Source organism: Mauremys mutica, chromosome 5 (assembly GCF_020497125.1).
Source record: "Mauremys mutica isolate MM-2020 ecotype Southern chromosome 5, ASM2049712v1, whole genome shotgun sequence".
Taxonomy (NCBI): domain Eukaryota; kingdom Metazoa; phylum Chordata; order Testudines; family Geoemydidae; genus Mauremys; species Mauremys mutica.
In genome coordinates this window covers 64,871,229-64,887,363 of record NC_059076.1, presented here as the reverse complement: position 1 = coordinate 64,887,363, position 16,135 = coordinate 64,871,229, and the positions used below count along the sequence as shown (strand labels likewise).

Below are 16,135 nucleotides of genomic sequence, written 5' to 3'. Positions count from 1 at the left end.
CTAGCACCTCAGCCTTTCTGCAGCCCCTCAGCATGCCATTGTACCAATCTTATATCCCTCTGCTTCCAATATTGGACTTGCTTGACAGCCCTCCCAACCATAACTTCAAGAAAATGCTTCCTCTTGGAATGGTCCATGAAGGTATGTTGGGCCAGAGGTGGAGTTCTGGCTGTACAGCAGCCAACAGAGGTGGAGAGGCCTAAAATAGGACAAGAAACAGAGTTATCGTCTAAAGTAGCTCAGTGGGGTAGCACAGAATTAATTCTTGTGGAATCTCAAGGACATAAAATGTTACATTTCAAAACTGAACCAACATACCAGGTATATTGTGAAAGGGATGTTTCAGTCTATAGATCAGGGGTCGGCAACCTACCGCACATGTGCCAAAGGTGGCACGTGAGCCGATTTTTTTCATGGCACACGGGGCGGGCTGAGCTGCTCAGCCCGCCGCCACTCTGGGGTTTCCACTGCTGGCTCTTGCCAGCCACAGTCCTGCCGCCAGTCCCACTCAGCCCAGCAGTGGCGGGCTGAGCTGCTCAGCCCACTGCAGCTCTGGGGTTCCTGCTGCTGGCCCCTTGCCAGCCGGGGTCCCACCTAGCACCCGCTGCTGACCTGGGGGAAGGAACCCCAGGCTGGCAGCAGGCTGAGACCCCAGCTGGCAGGAGATGGTGGTGGAAACCCCAGAGCTCTGGTGGTCAGCGTCCCACTGCTCTGGGGTTCTGGCTGCTGGTCCCCTCAGCCCCACTCACCTTGCTTCCAGTTGGAGTTCCAGCGCAGGCCCCCTGCCAGACAGGGTCCAGGCTTCCGGCCCTACTCTGCCCTACCAGCCGCCAGCTGCACTCACCTCAGCTGTGGATCAGGGGTTCCAGCCACTGACCTTCTGCCAGCCGGTTATCAGCTTATAACTCAGAAGCCTGTTTGCAGCTTAAAGTATCTAAATAGGTGCCACCAGACATTGAAAAACTCAGCAAGGAAAAGCAAGGGCAAGGATCATACTAAACTAATAAGATCTGAATTTTAATTTAATTTTAAATAAAGCTTCTGAAACATTTTGAACACCTTGTTTACTTTACATATAACAGTAGTTTTGGTTATATAATATAGACTTATAAAGAGACCTTCTAAAAAATGTTTAAATGTATTACCAGCACTCGAAGCCTTAAATGAGAGTGTATACATGAAGATTCGGCCCACCACTGCTGAAAGGTTGCCGACCCCTGCTATAGATGCTCTCCAGATACATCCCATAGGTGTAGTTTGACTGCTATAGTTGAGGGACACGTGCATGCTGAGACCAGTTTCCTTGGCTCACTGGCTCTCTCCCCTAACCTGGAGTGGTAGCTGGGCCACGGCTGCTCAGGGTGCGGGGGAATGAGCCGGCTTAATGGGGGATCCTGTTACTGCTGGCAGCCACTCTGGCACAGCATGCTATGTCACTGTACTGGTGCTGCTGTGGCCACCTCCCTACTGGAGCTGCTGCAGAGGGCACACCACAGGCTGGGCTCCGCTTCCTATTCTCATATCCCCTTTTCGTCTCCCTGCCCTATCCCACTATTTTCTCCACACCACTCTTCCCCCAACCCCATCCCATCCCCCTTGCTCTGCCCCCCATACCATGGGCACTCACCATGGTACAGGAAACAGGCAAGCACTAGGACCAAAGAGGCAGTGTCCAGCTGCGATGCAGAGCGCAGAACAGCCGCCCCCTCCGTTCCCTGTGAGTTGAAAGTTGTGTGTGGTGCAGGGAGCAGGTGCAGCATGGGAAGGACAAAGCCCTCCTCCTCCTCCTCCACCCCCCCTCTTCCACTCTCTCCCCCAGAAGGCCCTAGCAGAGCAAACCCTGCATGGAAGCTTGGACCCTCGGTCAGCATAATTTGTGTGTAGTCAGAAGCAGGGTTAGACTTGAGTGAGCCTGGGCTTACACTGAGTGAAGACATGCCCTCAGTTCCTATATTCTTATCCCCAGCCCTATACAGCTATGTAATTTTTGTGCAGTTCTACAGCACCACAGAAAATGACACATCTGAAAAAGTACCATCAGCTTCTTGTGCATAACTGGTCCCCCTATTTTAATTGCATATAATGTCATAACTATTTTTTTCAAATTCACACACTTAGTTCCTGTTCATTCATATTTTGGCTGAATGATATGGAGACTGCAGTTCTAGGTAAAAACTGTTTAATTCTCATTAATGCCAATCTCATTTACAATTCTGGTATTGGATTGTCCAGTGGTTAGAGCACTATCCTGGTACTTAGGAAACCCAGGTTTAAGCTCCTGCTCTACTAGAGACTTCTTGTGTGACGCTAGCAAGTCACTCAGGGCATGTCTACATGTGCAGCAGCGCAGCTGTACCGATGCAGCTGCAGCACATCTGGTGAATACACTATGCTGAGAGAGCTTGCCCATCAGCATAACAAAATCACCTCCGCGAATGGCAAACGCTGTGTTGGCAAGAGAAGCTCTCCCACTGACATAAGGGTGTACACACAAGTGCTTTTGTCAGAGTTACTTATGTCGCTTGGGGGGGGTGGACTATTCACACCCGAATGACACAAGATATGCCGACAAAGGCTGTAGTGTAGAAATAGCCTTAGTCCCAGTCCCACTGAATGCAATGGGAGTTAGTCAAGTAGGTACTTTTGAGGATCTGGGTCTTAACCTCTCTCTTCCTCAGTTTCCCACCTATAAAATGAGAACAACAACACTTCACTGTTTTACAGCTGTATTGTGAGAATATATACATTAAAAGATTTGAAATACTCAGATTTACAGTAATTGGGGCCATAGAGAAGTACCATAGATAGATAATGCATCAGTAAATGAAAGATTAGGATGTCCCTTCTGAATTTGACATGAATGAAGCACATGATAAACAAAAATATGTACTTAGTTAAGTGTACAGGGTAAAAATTGATCACATTTGGTAGATGCAGTTGGATCTACACAGAGAGACCTCCCAGAATAAATTGCAATAGATAAGGGATTGATCCTGAAATCCTCATATACTCATCAGTGGGAGCCTTAGATGCACCTGGAAAACAGGATTGGACTGATAGAAAATGTGCCATGGCCTTCCTATGGGAACAGAGCATTGTTGGGCAGATTCTTATTGACACTACAGCTGCTTTACACCTCTCTGGTAAGGTAAAGGTGCTTTGAAACAGATGTCAATGTAATTTATACCCAGTTTGAGGCCCCTTCACCAGGTGATGTAAAGCAGCCATAATGTAACTTAAAATCGGGCCTTCAACTGTAATTTTAGCACAACACAGTAATAGTTACTTTAAAACTGTCTATATATAAAGCTCAAGAGATTTGAGTCAGAGCATTTATCTAAAGAGTTGTGGGGCTGAAGGCTTTTTGGGGGCAGGATAAACATTTTAATGTGTTTTTCATAAAGAGCTCACACACTTGACTGTAAATGAATTATATTGCTGTCTATAATAATAATTATACATCATAGGATTGAAACTTCAGTAATCTCTCCCAGTAATTCCTTGCCTGTAATTTTTTTAACAGCATGGGCTAACTACAAACATTCTGGGCACTGTTATCACTGAGACAAAAATTAATTTGGTGAAGCACGTGTAAAAGTGATGGATATCTTTCCTTACTTGAGTAAATGCCAGTTTAGTCCCTCTCTCTTGCCCCCTCCTTCTCTGATTGTGAAGATATACATCTGAATGATGTCACAGCAGTGTAAGAAACAAAGGCAGGTTACTGTATATATAAAGATGAATCTCCCCCCACGATAAAGATCTGTGATGTAATGACATCTCACACTAAAATACTAAATAGATCATATGTAAAAAAAGTTCACCAACAATTTAGAGGACCATGAGAAATAGAAAAATTAAGGAATTTGAGTGAAATTTAGCTATGGAGAATCTCTCTGAGAAGTGGAAAGTATCGCAGCTTGTTCGGGTTCCTCCCCCCACAAAGATAGGCAGCAAAATTATCTAGGAAAAAAGTGGTTGAAATTAGCTTGAACTCTTTAACTTTAATGAGTTCAGTGAGGCTAGACAAAGACACAGAAAAGTTGCACGTTGCCATATACAATACAGTAAACAGAGTCAAGTTTTCTACCTGAACCAAAGAAATATAACTAACTATTACTATAACATGCAGAGTTCACTGGTTAATATACATAAACTGAGCATACTGTTACTAGGTTACACTTCATTCAGATATTTTTAATCTTATAGAGGCTGATGATGGGAAAAGATCCAAGGCAGGATGTGTGTGACATAAAACCACAAACACTGAAAAGCACATTAATATTTAGAGCTGATATTTGATACTTTCTAAAGTATCAAGTATCAAATTTTGTCCTACTTTATTATGTAGGAATAAAGCAGGAATAATTCAAAACCTGTAGAGTTAATGGTACTTCAGACACTGGAGCTCTGCCTAGTTGTTCAAACACTAGCGGTTCCCTCAACTTAAGAAGTGCTCACAAAAGACCTGAGTCTGCATTCACTACCTGCTCCAAATTCCCTTTTAAGTGTGCTGGCCTATTTAGTGATCTCTAATGCAAAATGAAAGCTCTAGGTATGTTGTGAATACAGGATCAGACCCCAAATTTGTGTTTTTCTCCTCAGCATAACTGTGGCTGAGTCATAAGGAATTAGTTATTACTCCACTTGTTTTAGCAGAAACCAGATTACAAATTAGATAGAAACTTTAACTTTCCTGACCTAAATGCTCTAGTAGTAGTAGCAGTTTGATTTTAGGAATTATTTTATGGTAACAATATTTATATTACTTAAATATGAAGCAAAAATGGTGGTATATCTTCTCCTTAAGGAAACCCTCATTTTGCAGAGTAGTTGCAGTGGGGAAGATATGGAAAGTATGAGCTTCTACACCAATCCCCAGCCTCACTCTTAGGGCTAGTCTACACTTACCGTCCGGGTCGACGCGGTGAGTTCGACTTCTCGGAGTTCGAACTATCGCGTCTGATCTAGACGCGATAGTTCGAACTCCGGAAGCGCCGCGGTCGACTCCGGTACTCCACCACTGCAAAAGGCGGTGGCGGAGTCGACCTTGGAGCCGCGGACTTCGATCCCGCGGCGTCTGGACGGGTAAGTAGTTCGAACTAGGGTACTTCGAGTTCAGCTACGCTATTCACGTAGCTGAACTTGCGTACCCTAGTTCGACCCCCGCCCTTAGTGTAGACCTGCCCTTAGAGCATGCTTTAAGCTTCTGAAGGAGTCCCTATTTGCAGCCTACCATGTCCACACTGCCAACTTCCAGTTTTGAGACTCTTGAGGAACAATTAATCTATTCATCCTCTTTAGGGCAAGAATGGCAAACACTTTTCTTGCCTTTGTCATTACTGCTGCCTTAGCAAAAGGTTGGGACAGAGACTTCTTTCCAACCACAATACAGACAGCCATAAATGAAATATCTTTTATATTTCTTTGGAGATGTGTAATTGTATATGGTTGATGGCAACCAACTCTCTCTGGAATCATAGAACAGACACTTTAACTTGCTGATTTTCTTCCATCTTATATGATTAAAACTATGTATAAAAATGCATCTGTCAAAACAGATCTTTCTCTGGCCAGAGTGTATTCCTTTTTTCTTCTATGCCTGACATTCTTAGACATTGGTAGGGGTTCCCGTGCAATGATTCTTTTTTGCTTCCAAGTTCTTCTTGGCTTTGAATGCTCCTGATACCTCAGGGTGAATGGAATCCAGTCGCTGCTCACATTGGAAGGCTGCGAGGAAGGCTGTCCTGTAGTTGTTGTTCATCCAGCCATAGAGAAGGGGGTTAACAAAGGTTGAGCACATGGCAATGACATGAAACACTGTGTAGATTAGCTTGTACTCCTTCAGATCTAACACCTTACTGTCAATGTCACTGACAAGCTGGAAAGTGTGAAAGGGCAGCCAGCTTACAGCAAACACCACAACCACGCACACCAGCATCTTAGTGGTCTTCCGCCGCCGATGGTGGTAGTTGTCATTCCCAGCCCCAGGGCTGATATGATTCTTTAGTTTGGTCCAGATACGGGCGTAGGCATAGGAGATGATTGCCAGAGGCAAAACGTATTGGATCAGGAGCATAGAGACACTGTAGATGGTGCCATAGTTGAGTTGCCCCTCACCAGGCCACTTCTCAGAGCAGACCACAATCTGGAAATCAGGAATGATCTCAATCAGAGAGTACTCACGGAAGATGGCTAGGGGACTAGCCAGTAGCGCACTGACAGCCCAGGCCACTCCAATGACCAGGAAGCTTATTCGCTTGGAGATTTTGCTCTCCAAGTGATAGACAATGCAGCGGTGCCGGTCCAGGGCAATCACAGTCAAGGTAACAGTAGACACGTGCACTGCAAGGCCCTGGGCATAAGGCACCAGGTGGCACAGCACTGGGCCCAGCTTCCATTCTCCCAACAGTGTGTAAACTAAGGTAAAGGGCAGGCACAGCGTATTCACCAGCAGATCAGCTACAGCCAGGTTGGCAATGAAAAAGTTAGTCACGGTGCGCATGCTCTTGAATTTAATGACCACATGGATCACCAGGGAATTGCCCATCACACCCAGCAGGATGATGAAGCAATAGGCAATGATGAGGACTATCTGCACCTCGACCAGGTTGGTACTGTCTTTCAGTTCTGGTTTGTGGTCAGGTGCCAGCTCACTGGGTGGTGTGGTGAGGCCTGGCAAGTATAGCCTGGTGTACAGCTCCATTTTCACTTCATTTGTGCGGTTCTTTTCACCCAGTACTCCTATAGGGCCCATGGTTGCAGCTAACTGGACTACTCCAAAATAAACAGTGCAGCTGCCTCTGAAACACAGCAAAAAACACACAGCAAATTGGAATAAACCAAAGATTGTGTATGCAGACTTCATCTGAAACATACAAAAAATTAAAGTTAAATTACAATAAACTAAGTAGAGTTAGCAGTAGGATTTTTTTAGTTAATAAAGTCTAGTTTCAAAAGAAGGTTAGACTTTCAGATGAGTGACAGTATCATCTGAACAATAACTAAATTAAGACCACGAGAGATATGTGGTTAGGCTGTGGGGGCATAAATGCCACTGGCTGGGTTCAGCAAGAAGTTTCCCCAAAGTTACAGTATTTCCTTCCTCTGAGGCTGGGGGCATTGGTCACTACCAGAGGTAAGATACTGGACTTCAGAAGATGGGCCAATGATCTGTTCCAAGATACACTTGGTACGTCCACACTTTCTCACTCATTAATTTGAAGCCCAATCCTTTAATCTTTACTCAGACATAATTGGCGTCCCTAGCTTCTGTTTGCCAGAAGCTGGATTGGGTGACAGGGCATGGATCACTTGACAATAACCTGTCTGTTCATTTCCTTTGGGGCACCTGCCATTGGCCACTGTCAGAAGACAGGATACTGGGCTTGATGGACCTTTGGTCTGACCCAATATGGCCGTTCTTATGTTCCTGCTGTAAAATTGAGAAACAGCTCAAATGCAGTTTGAAGACAGTGGAGTATATACTTGAGCAAAGGAAGGATTTGGATCCTGCTGAGCAACACATCCTTTGTCATAAACTAATAACCCAAACCATTATTGAATTCTACAGGTGGATCTGTAGATCTGTGGATCAATATAGCCCTATGTAAACACAATGATCTTCCAAACTTTCCTCAAAGTATTTTCAATATTCAAGTTTTTATTCATATATTCTTAGCTAGTAAATACAAACCTGCTGCTCTAAACCATTAGGGCTAATTCCTGACATTTTTCTTTAAGAAAGCCAGTATCACAAGGCAGCTACAAACACCACTTTAACTGCACATCGCAATAAGAAGCAGAATAGCTGAAAAACATTACTAATGTTCTGGATTGTCTATGTAACCCATTAACTTCTAATTTAAACCAAGAAATAAAAAGTATGTAATGTTTATTTTATTATAGAAGAATACCACCATTCTTCTCAGAGGAAGTTGCCAACCAAGTTTCTGACTACAGTAAAAGAGAACAGCAGGTCACATCCTCCTCCCTTTGAGGATAATGGGACTTGTGGCACTGATATCAAAAAATCATATTGTTGGCTTTCTTGCACCTACTGAGCCAAATTCTACTCAGCTACACCAATGCAACCCTATGATTTCGACAAGCTTGCATGGATATAACTGAGTGCTCTGTATTTAAAGCATTTTAATGTTGGTGCTCTATATTTGGTGCTCGGTAATTAAAGCATTTTAGGGTTAATTTGTAACTTGCACTATAATACTGTGCAAAGTGAGTAAGGACAAGTAAGGGCCGTAAAGCTAATTCTGTGTGAGCTGCCCAGATCGATGAAAGAACAAGTGGGCACTATGCACCTGCTTACTCCTCCTCCTGGAGTAGGTAGGTAGTGTTGGATGGGGAATAAGCAGAGCCTTGGCTCTACTCTGCAATGCACTGGACAGCATAAGTGAACCAGTGTGGGGGTGTCAGAATTTGCTGCTGGTAGAGGCCAATTGCAAATTATTAATTCTTCCTCCCACTCCCACCCCCTACCTTTTCAGAGTTGGGGGAAGCAGAGAAGGAACTGTGCTTCATAGGGGACGTCTCTGAGAAACAATGCCTCCTGGGATTACTCCTTCACTCCTGGGATGGTGCAAATTATGCCCTACCCCTCAGTCAGGTCTATGCCTAAAGACAAAATTTTGCTATTAATGTCTGAGATTTAATATTGCTTTTATTTACATAAGTTTTACTGTAGAAATATATTTTTTTAATTTACAGGGGGAAAGTGTTTTAACATATAAATGTATGTCTTTGATGGGATTTCCTACACTAGTTGGATTGTCTTTACATTTGCAGTTGTTTCTGGTTATTGGGGTTTGGACACTATATCAGGCATCTACAATTAGTGTTGTCCCCTAACATGCGACTAGGCCTTCTGTGCTATGGGTGCATCCTATACAATAGCAGAAGCAAAATTTGAATGAAGGATCTTGTGGATTAAAAGCAACAGTTTGACTACATGAGCTGAAAAGTAACTTCCTTCAGGCTAAGCCAGTAAGAATTGTGTTATCCTCTACATACTGTGCAACAAAAGGAGGTTTAGGCCCGATCTACATGGCATTATTCAGACAGCAGCTCATTGGGCTTCATCCTGCAACTCTTATTTACATGATCAGTCCCAAGACTTCAGAGACCCTACTTCCTGAACAAGGGTGGCAGGGCTAGGTCCCTAATTACCGTATTTTTTGTCAATATTGTTGAAAAATACAGGTGATGTTTGTATAATCTACAAAGATAATGCTACACAAAACCTCGGAATTGCCTTTTCCTTCTCACTGTGTCCTGATAACTGAGAACGATCTGTATCTGTTATTACAGTGGAGATTTGATAAGAGTCCAATACTGCTAGACTCCCAAAGATCTCAGAATTATGCTCTGGAGAACAGAGTAGCTCATGTTTACAAACAACAGCAGGAGAATTACCGTTTGATGGGTGCAGGGTTCCAACCCTTTGTATTGTGAGACATTGGCCAGACCTTGGAGGAAAACATACACTATCAAATCATTTATCCTTCCTTTTCTCAAAATATTTCTCTCTATTTTTTTCTCTATTCCCCTCCCTTCTCCTGCCTCCCTTCACCTTCTTTTAAGCAAAAAAGCAATTAGCTTTCATCCTGCTACTTTTTTTCTTTGTTCCTGTACTGTGTGGAGTTTGCTCCTTTTGAAGGTAGTATTTCTTGTTAACACAGCACAGTTGGAAGAGGAGGTTTGAAACTCCAGCAGAGAAGAAATAATGTTCGGTTAACAAATGAGATAAATTGGACAAGTTCTACAATATTAACTTGCACAGCTGGTGACGAATCAAGCTCTCCCACAGTACTATAGAAACTACACGTTCCTCTGATCTATACTATCTACTGTGTCCCCTCTGCTCGAACCTATCTATTCTTTCCCACTGTAAGCTCTTTAGTTGTGATAGTGTGTTGATTGGCAAACTGTATCTATTGCACAGCATTGTGTGTTATGATAAATATTTTTTAGAATATCTAATCACTCAGTTCCTTTAGAGCTCTGTACGTAACTTTATATGAATGATGGAATGTAGAGGATTTACAGAAAAGTCATGAGAAAAGGAGAATCAAATGGGAATAATACATTACATGTATAAACAAACAATCTAATCCATTATTAATATTATCATGCATTTGTAAAGCACTTGGAATTTGGCTGAGATGAACTTGGATATAAAAAAAATGTTTAATACATGCACCACATTCCCTAATCTTCATTACAAATCCTCTGTGCACTTTTCTAGGGATGCTGCCCCCTTACTAATTCATGACTGTCTTGTTCCTCCTGATTAACAGGATCTAAAAATTTGTACTGAAGTCAGAGCCATGCACTGGGTATGTAAGATTGTGCCTATGGAAGATTAAAGACTAAAAGCCAGGGGTCCCTAGTGTGTATTTTTCTATAGCTGGTGAGATGACATTAAAAGACTGGCGCTGAGCTTGTCACTTTCGCCTGCCCATTTTCAGTCACCCAGCATCTGAAGTTAAAGGCTTTGTTGAGGGGAGCAAGGGCTGCTTCCCCCGACTGGCGATGGGTGCTGAGGAGCAGCCAGCGTCAAGCAAGAGCCTCCTTGCTCCTTTGCCAGCCTCTACTGCAGGCTTGGGAAACCGGGGCTCAAAACAGGTCGCCGCTTTCCTGGTGCTGAGCAGCCCGTGCCCGAAGAGGGAAGGAAGGGGGCGAATCCGCCCTGCCACGGCCAAGTCCAGAGAACAAAAGGCTCAATGGGGGAAGGCGGTGACGGGCAGGAATCTCCTACCTGCTGTAGCCCTAGCGCGGCTCTGTCCCCGGCCCCCTCCAGACTTACCGAGCCAGCTGCGAGCGGCGCCTCTCTCCGCCGAGCCGCGCCCGGGCAGCGATGCGCCGCTCTGGCGCGAGGCGAGCGGGTTCGCTCAAAGTTTGGCGCCGCCGTCCAGCGCCCGCATCTCCGGACTCCGCCTGCTCTGCTGGCGGCGGGGACGCGGGGCGGGGCGGGAGAGCGGCTCACCTGGCAGCGCCGCGGGCGCCGCGGGCAGCGTGCCTGCAGCCGGCCCAGCTCGGGCGGCCTCCCGCGCGTGGGGAGGGGGCGGCTCCGCCCCAGCTCGCTCCGGGTCACGGGTTGTGGGGGCTGCGGGGATGCCGGAGCCGGCTACTGCAGGGGCGGGGCGGGGCGCTGCGTAACAGCTGGAGTCCGCTGGGTTTGGGACTGAACCAAGCCCCGCAAGCAGCGCTACCCCGCTGGGGGCACCTGCCTGGATAGCGATGCTGTGTAGCGGGGCCCGCTACACCCTAGAAACTAGGGTCAGTCATGCCCCGTGCAAACACTCAGCTCCAGCGGGGGAGCCCTGGCAGAGCTTGTCACTGCCCCCAGAGGCGCTGGAACAGTTTGTACAGTGGGGGTGTGGAGAGCCCCTGACCCACACTGTAAACCCTGGATATAAGGGAACCACTTCAAGCCACTGGGTGCTGCTGCACCCCTAGTTCCAACACCTATGCACGCCCCCCCCCCCAGCAATCTTACCTCTAAAATAAATGTGGCTTCTCCTCACCTGCCAACAAAAGCCAGTCCCAGCTCCATGTGGGCGCTTTAGTGGCACTTGGCAGCCTGGAAGAGAAAAAAAGAGTAAGTCAGGCTCCAGATCCCCAAAGGTACTGGGAGTTAAGCACCTACCTACCTTTGAGGAGTTGGGCCCAGGTGCTGGATGTAGGGTTGTGTGGGGCTGTTGCCTCAGAATTCATTGGCATCTGGAGTATGAACAGCTAACCCTATTCTCTGTCCAGGCCCTGGGAACTGGGACCAAAAATCAGTTGAGGGGGGAGAATTCAGGTAGCCCAAGTGCCCCCTTGTCTCCTCTGAGGCAAGGGCGGCTCCAGGCACCAGCACACCAAGCGTGTGCCTGGGGCGGCAAGCCACGGGGGGGCGCTCTGCCAGTTGCCGCAAGGGCGGCAGGCAGGTTGCCTTCGGCAGCATGCCTGCGGCTTTGGCGGACCTCCCACAGGCTGCCGCTGAATTCGCGGGACCAGGGACCTCCCGCAGGCAAGCCACCGAAGGCAGCCTGCCTGCCGTGCTTGAGGCGGCAAAATACCTAGAGCCGCCCCTGCTCTGAGGGTCCGTCTCTGGTGGTTGGGAGGAGAGGGAGAGAGCCTGAAGGGAGGCCAGGACTGCCTCTCCTGGCAGTAGCACTTTGTTTACTCAGGAAACAAATGTTTTAGGATTTTTCTTGGCTGGGAATAAAAGGTGCATTATAAGAAATTGTTAGCTAATGTGCTAAATAACCCATTTTGACAGTCTAGTATAGACAACACAGAGTATACATTTAACACGTGCTAGCTGGTCAAATCAAAGCCTGGAGTTGTACAACATGCTGGAAAATGCACTAGCTAACACCTTCAACTAACAGACCTTTAAATCCGAGTCAAAACTAACCCTTAGGGCAACTTCGGGCTCCCTAGCTGGGCTCACTGATCCAACCTCCTTCTCCACCCCACCACCCTCCTCAATGTAGTGATGAGGGTACTACTCAATGGGAACAATAAATCTTTATGTGTAGCATGTCATCAGATTTAGTCAAAATGCAGCCAACATTGAGGGCAGGCGAAATATTAGACTGTATTTAATGGTCTAATCATTTACCTTTTTCAAGCTAATCAAATATGAGAAACAGTTATGAAACACAGGCCATGTAATTTAAATTAGCTTCTTCACTATTGATTGTTTTAGAATTAAAAGACATAGCAGTGTGTGTATAATAGGTATATAATGAGCATACTGCTAACTGTTGCTCCCACATTGGTTTGATGATTTTCTCATCAACCAATGCAGATTTTCTCTTACACTGTACTACTTTTAGTAGGAAATGCATATGCTTTCAGGCACAACTAAAAATATATGTGGCAAAATTTTCCTATAAATAACAGGAAATATTATGGTCTGTTAGGGAGCTGCCTCAAAACTCAAGCACTGATAGCAGAGAGAGTCAGTAGCCTGGACCTGTTGCAGAACATACAATATCTACTGAGTCTCTGCCTATAAATCAGTCCTGAACACCTTTCTTTGTGAGTCCCTGACTTACAGCCCATAAAACACCAGTGGTCTATTCTCATGATATAGATCACAATGGAACATGGGTTGTCATATATGAAATAATGAGCTATTTGACATCTCAAGGCCTCATATTTAAGACAAAGAATGAGATGTAGCTATGGATATGTTAACTTTGCATAGTGTGAATGCAGTTTAAGAGGTCTGTTACTGAGCAAAAGAAGGCTAACATAGACAAAGTCCATGAAGCTTGTTACAATGCAGACCATATTTACAGAAAAAGTGGAAACTAAGCATGTAGCTAAGCATGTCTCAAGTATACTTTGCGGTAGATCTGAGACCGCCAGAGCATGGAAACTTCAAAGACTATTTTATCTATAAACTGTTCCGTGTAGTTTTTTGTGAACTAGGGATTATATTATGGCTCCATGGGGGAGATTTACAAAGCTTTCTGCAGGAACTAAAATCACTGGGGGGAAGGGTCTCCCAGGCTGACTCACCCCTTTAAGGGGAAATGGGGCCAGCTTCACCTGTTGCATAATTAAATCCCAGCCTGAGGGGACGGGACTAAGGGAATCAAGTTTAAGAGGGCCTGCAAACAAAGGCCCCAAACTGAATAAAGGGTCAGCCTGAACTGAGTTAGAGGCTTGCTCCAACACTTGATATGAAACTTTAACCAAAAGGGCAAACCCTGCTGGAAGGGTTTGAAGGACTTTAAAACCCACCATGGTCTCCATATGGAAGATGGGTGGCACCTGGTAAGCTTAGTGCGTATGTAAACTGTTTCTTAGTTTATGCAGTGTTTTCTCTGTAATGCTTCTATCCCAAGTAAGTGTACTGTGCCTTGTGGAGACTGGCTGGTTGATGGTAAACCCTGTCATTGTCCATGAGCAGTAACAGGACAGCAAAGTCTGAAGTAACCTCAGACTTGCTAATGTGATCACAATGAAGAGTAGGAGGAACTGCAGCCTAAATTCCTGGTCTGGAGAGAGAGTGATATGAAATCCTACCCTAAGAAAGGTAGTAGCTACAGTCTGAGACTGCAGTGGGGTGTCCTCAAGGAGCACACAAATGGCTCAGAGATGAAGTTACATCAGAACTGTGTGTGACAGAGTGTGAATACAGAAGTATGTTCTAACTCTATTATAATAATCTTTGTACAAAGTATGCCTTGTAAGGGATCATTTGAAAACTCATAATTTGCTGGTCAGTATTGTCCTGATAAAATGCGTGGCATGGCATATGGGGTTACAAGATTCTCCTGCATGATGTTAAGCATGCATGTTCAGAACTGACATAGCACCAAACTGGTCAAACAGGCCTGTCTTGAGCGAAGACTGTATGTATGCCTTAATTTGCATTTAAGAAGTAGATGGAGTCATCAAGCAGGAACCTGGCTGGAAGCATGTTGAGAGAAATTTTGCTTGGATCTAATGTTTTGTTAAGTTAAAGTACTTACTAATATGTATCTTTATTTGTGTTGTAATCATTTCTGACCCTTATGCCTCATTACAGGCAGTCCTCGGACTTACGACACAATTGGTTCCTGAAAATTGTGTTGTAAGTTGAAACGTCATAAGTCGGAACCACAAACCATTCCATTGTGGGACCTAGCATCGTAAAGTCAAAACCAATTGTCATAAGTCGAATCAGGTTGTCAATTCAGAAACGTTGGAAGTGCCATTCACCGTAAGTCAAATGTCGTAAAATCGAGGACTGCTTCTTACTTAAAATCACTTTGTAGTTAATACACTTTTTATTATTTTATGTAATCCAGTGGGTTTAAACTGAAGTGTCTAGGTAACTCCATTTAAGGCAATAAAATACCATATTATTCCCTTAAAGGAGTAACAGAGTTAATATTTCTGAACGGTCCAGGAGAGGGCTGGGCCATACAGGACAATTTCAGGGGGGAAATCTGAGACTGGGGGTATGTTGGCATCATCCTGACGTACAATCAAGGCTGCCAAGAGCCAGGATGTAACTGGCAGGCCTTCGTTACACACAGACACTCAGGCTATAGCTTGCATGCTGGAAGGCTGTTTGTGAATGGCCCAGGTGGGAGCTACTTCAGCAAGGCATTGCAAGGCACCCAGGGTCTGTATTGCGTGCCAATATGTCACACTGTGCCGTACCTGTTTAATGAGTCTCAGCTTTTAAAAAAAGCTATCCCAGCAAACTCCGTCCTGCCTCAGTTTTGCCTGAGAGAAGACCAGATGTTTCTGTAAATATCTCAGAAGTTCACTGTCCCACTGAAGCAAAGGAAAGTCCCTTGCATGCTTACAGTATTATCCAGGTTACTCTCATGGTGCAGCAGTTACTTGATAAGGCTCATTTTATTTGTGAATTCCTAGTATAAACAGTATTTCTGCACCAAGTAAATACTACCACTGCGATAGCACCAGATTCTGATCCTCTTACTCTTGCTGGGTACATCTTAATATCTGTGACTTCAGTGACACTAATCATAGAGTAAGACTGGTCCTGAAAACCCCAAAACAATTGAAAGTGCACAAAAAAGCCTGCGTTTAAATAAACTATGTAATTATTCTCAGCCAGATCACAACACCCTTATTCTCATTGGCCAGCAGTAATTCACACAAATAGTCCCTCAGATATTACTGATGACAATGTTCACTCAAATAGGAATAACTGATGGCCAGCATGAGGAAGGGTTTGGCCTCAATTTGGGGTGACGTATGAGACATGTATGAGCCATTGCTTTTGACTTCTGCACCCCTTGTATGTAGACTATATTTGTAAATGGGGTGTAGGTGCTTCTGAAAATTTTACCCATAATGCTTAAAATGGGATCTCAAATTATAAAACTATTTAAATAAAGTATCATGAATTATCTCACACCCTGGTTGCTAGATAACGGGCCCAATCCAGTTTTCACTCAGTCAAAATTCCCAAATGAAGACGGGGGGGGGGGGGAATTTTGCCTGACTAAAAACTGCCAGATCAAGGCTACAAAATATTGTAAATTTTTTCAAGCATTTGACTGTACATTACCCCACTGGAAGGCAAAGCTAAGTCATGTGGAAACAGAATATAGTTCTTAATAGATATACATTGCACTCTATTGTTAAGGCATTT

At 44.8% G+C, this 16,135-nt stretch overlaps 1 protein-coding gene across 2 annotated transcripts; it reads right to left on the bottom strand.

The window, feature by feature from the left end:
- Nucleotides 1–5,170: 5,170 nt before the first annotated feature.
- NPY2R (neuropeptide Y receptor Y2) lies at nt 5,171–10,938 on the bottom strand. 2 transcript variants are annotated; one of them, XM_045019166.1, is made up of 2 exons: nt 10,823–10,938; nt 5,171–6,803 (listed from the first exon to the last, which is right to left on the bottom strand). In XM_045019166.1, the coding sequence occupies exon 2, from the start codon at nt 6,755–6,757 to the stop codon at nt 5,612–5,614; it is 1,146 nt and encodes a 381-aa protein (XP_044875101.1). In that variant the 5' UTR covers nt 6,758–6,803; nt 10,823–10,938; the 3' UTR covers nt 5,171–5,611. The 2 variants fall into 2 exon arrangements, with proteins under 2 accessions (XP_044875101.1, XP_044875102.1); XM_045019167.1 differs by lacking the exon at nt 10,823–10,938 and adding an exon at nt 8,497–8,609.
- Between the last annotated feature and the right edge of the window lie 5,197 nt (nt 10,939–16,135).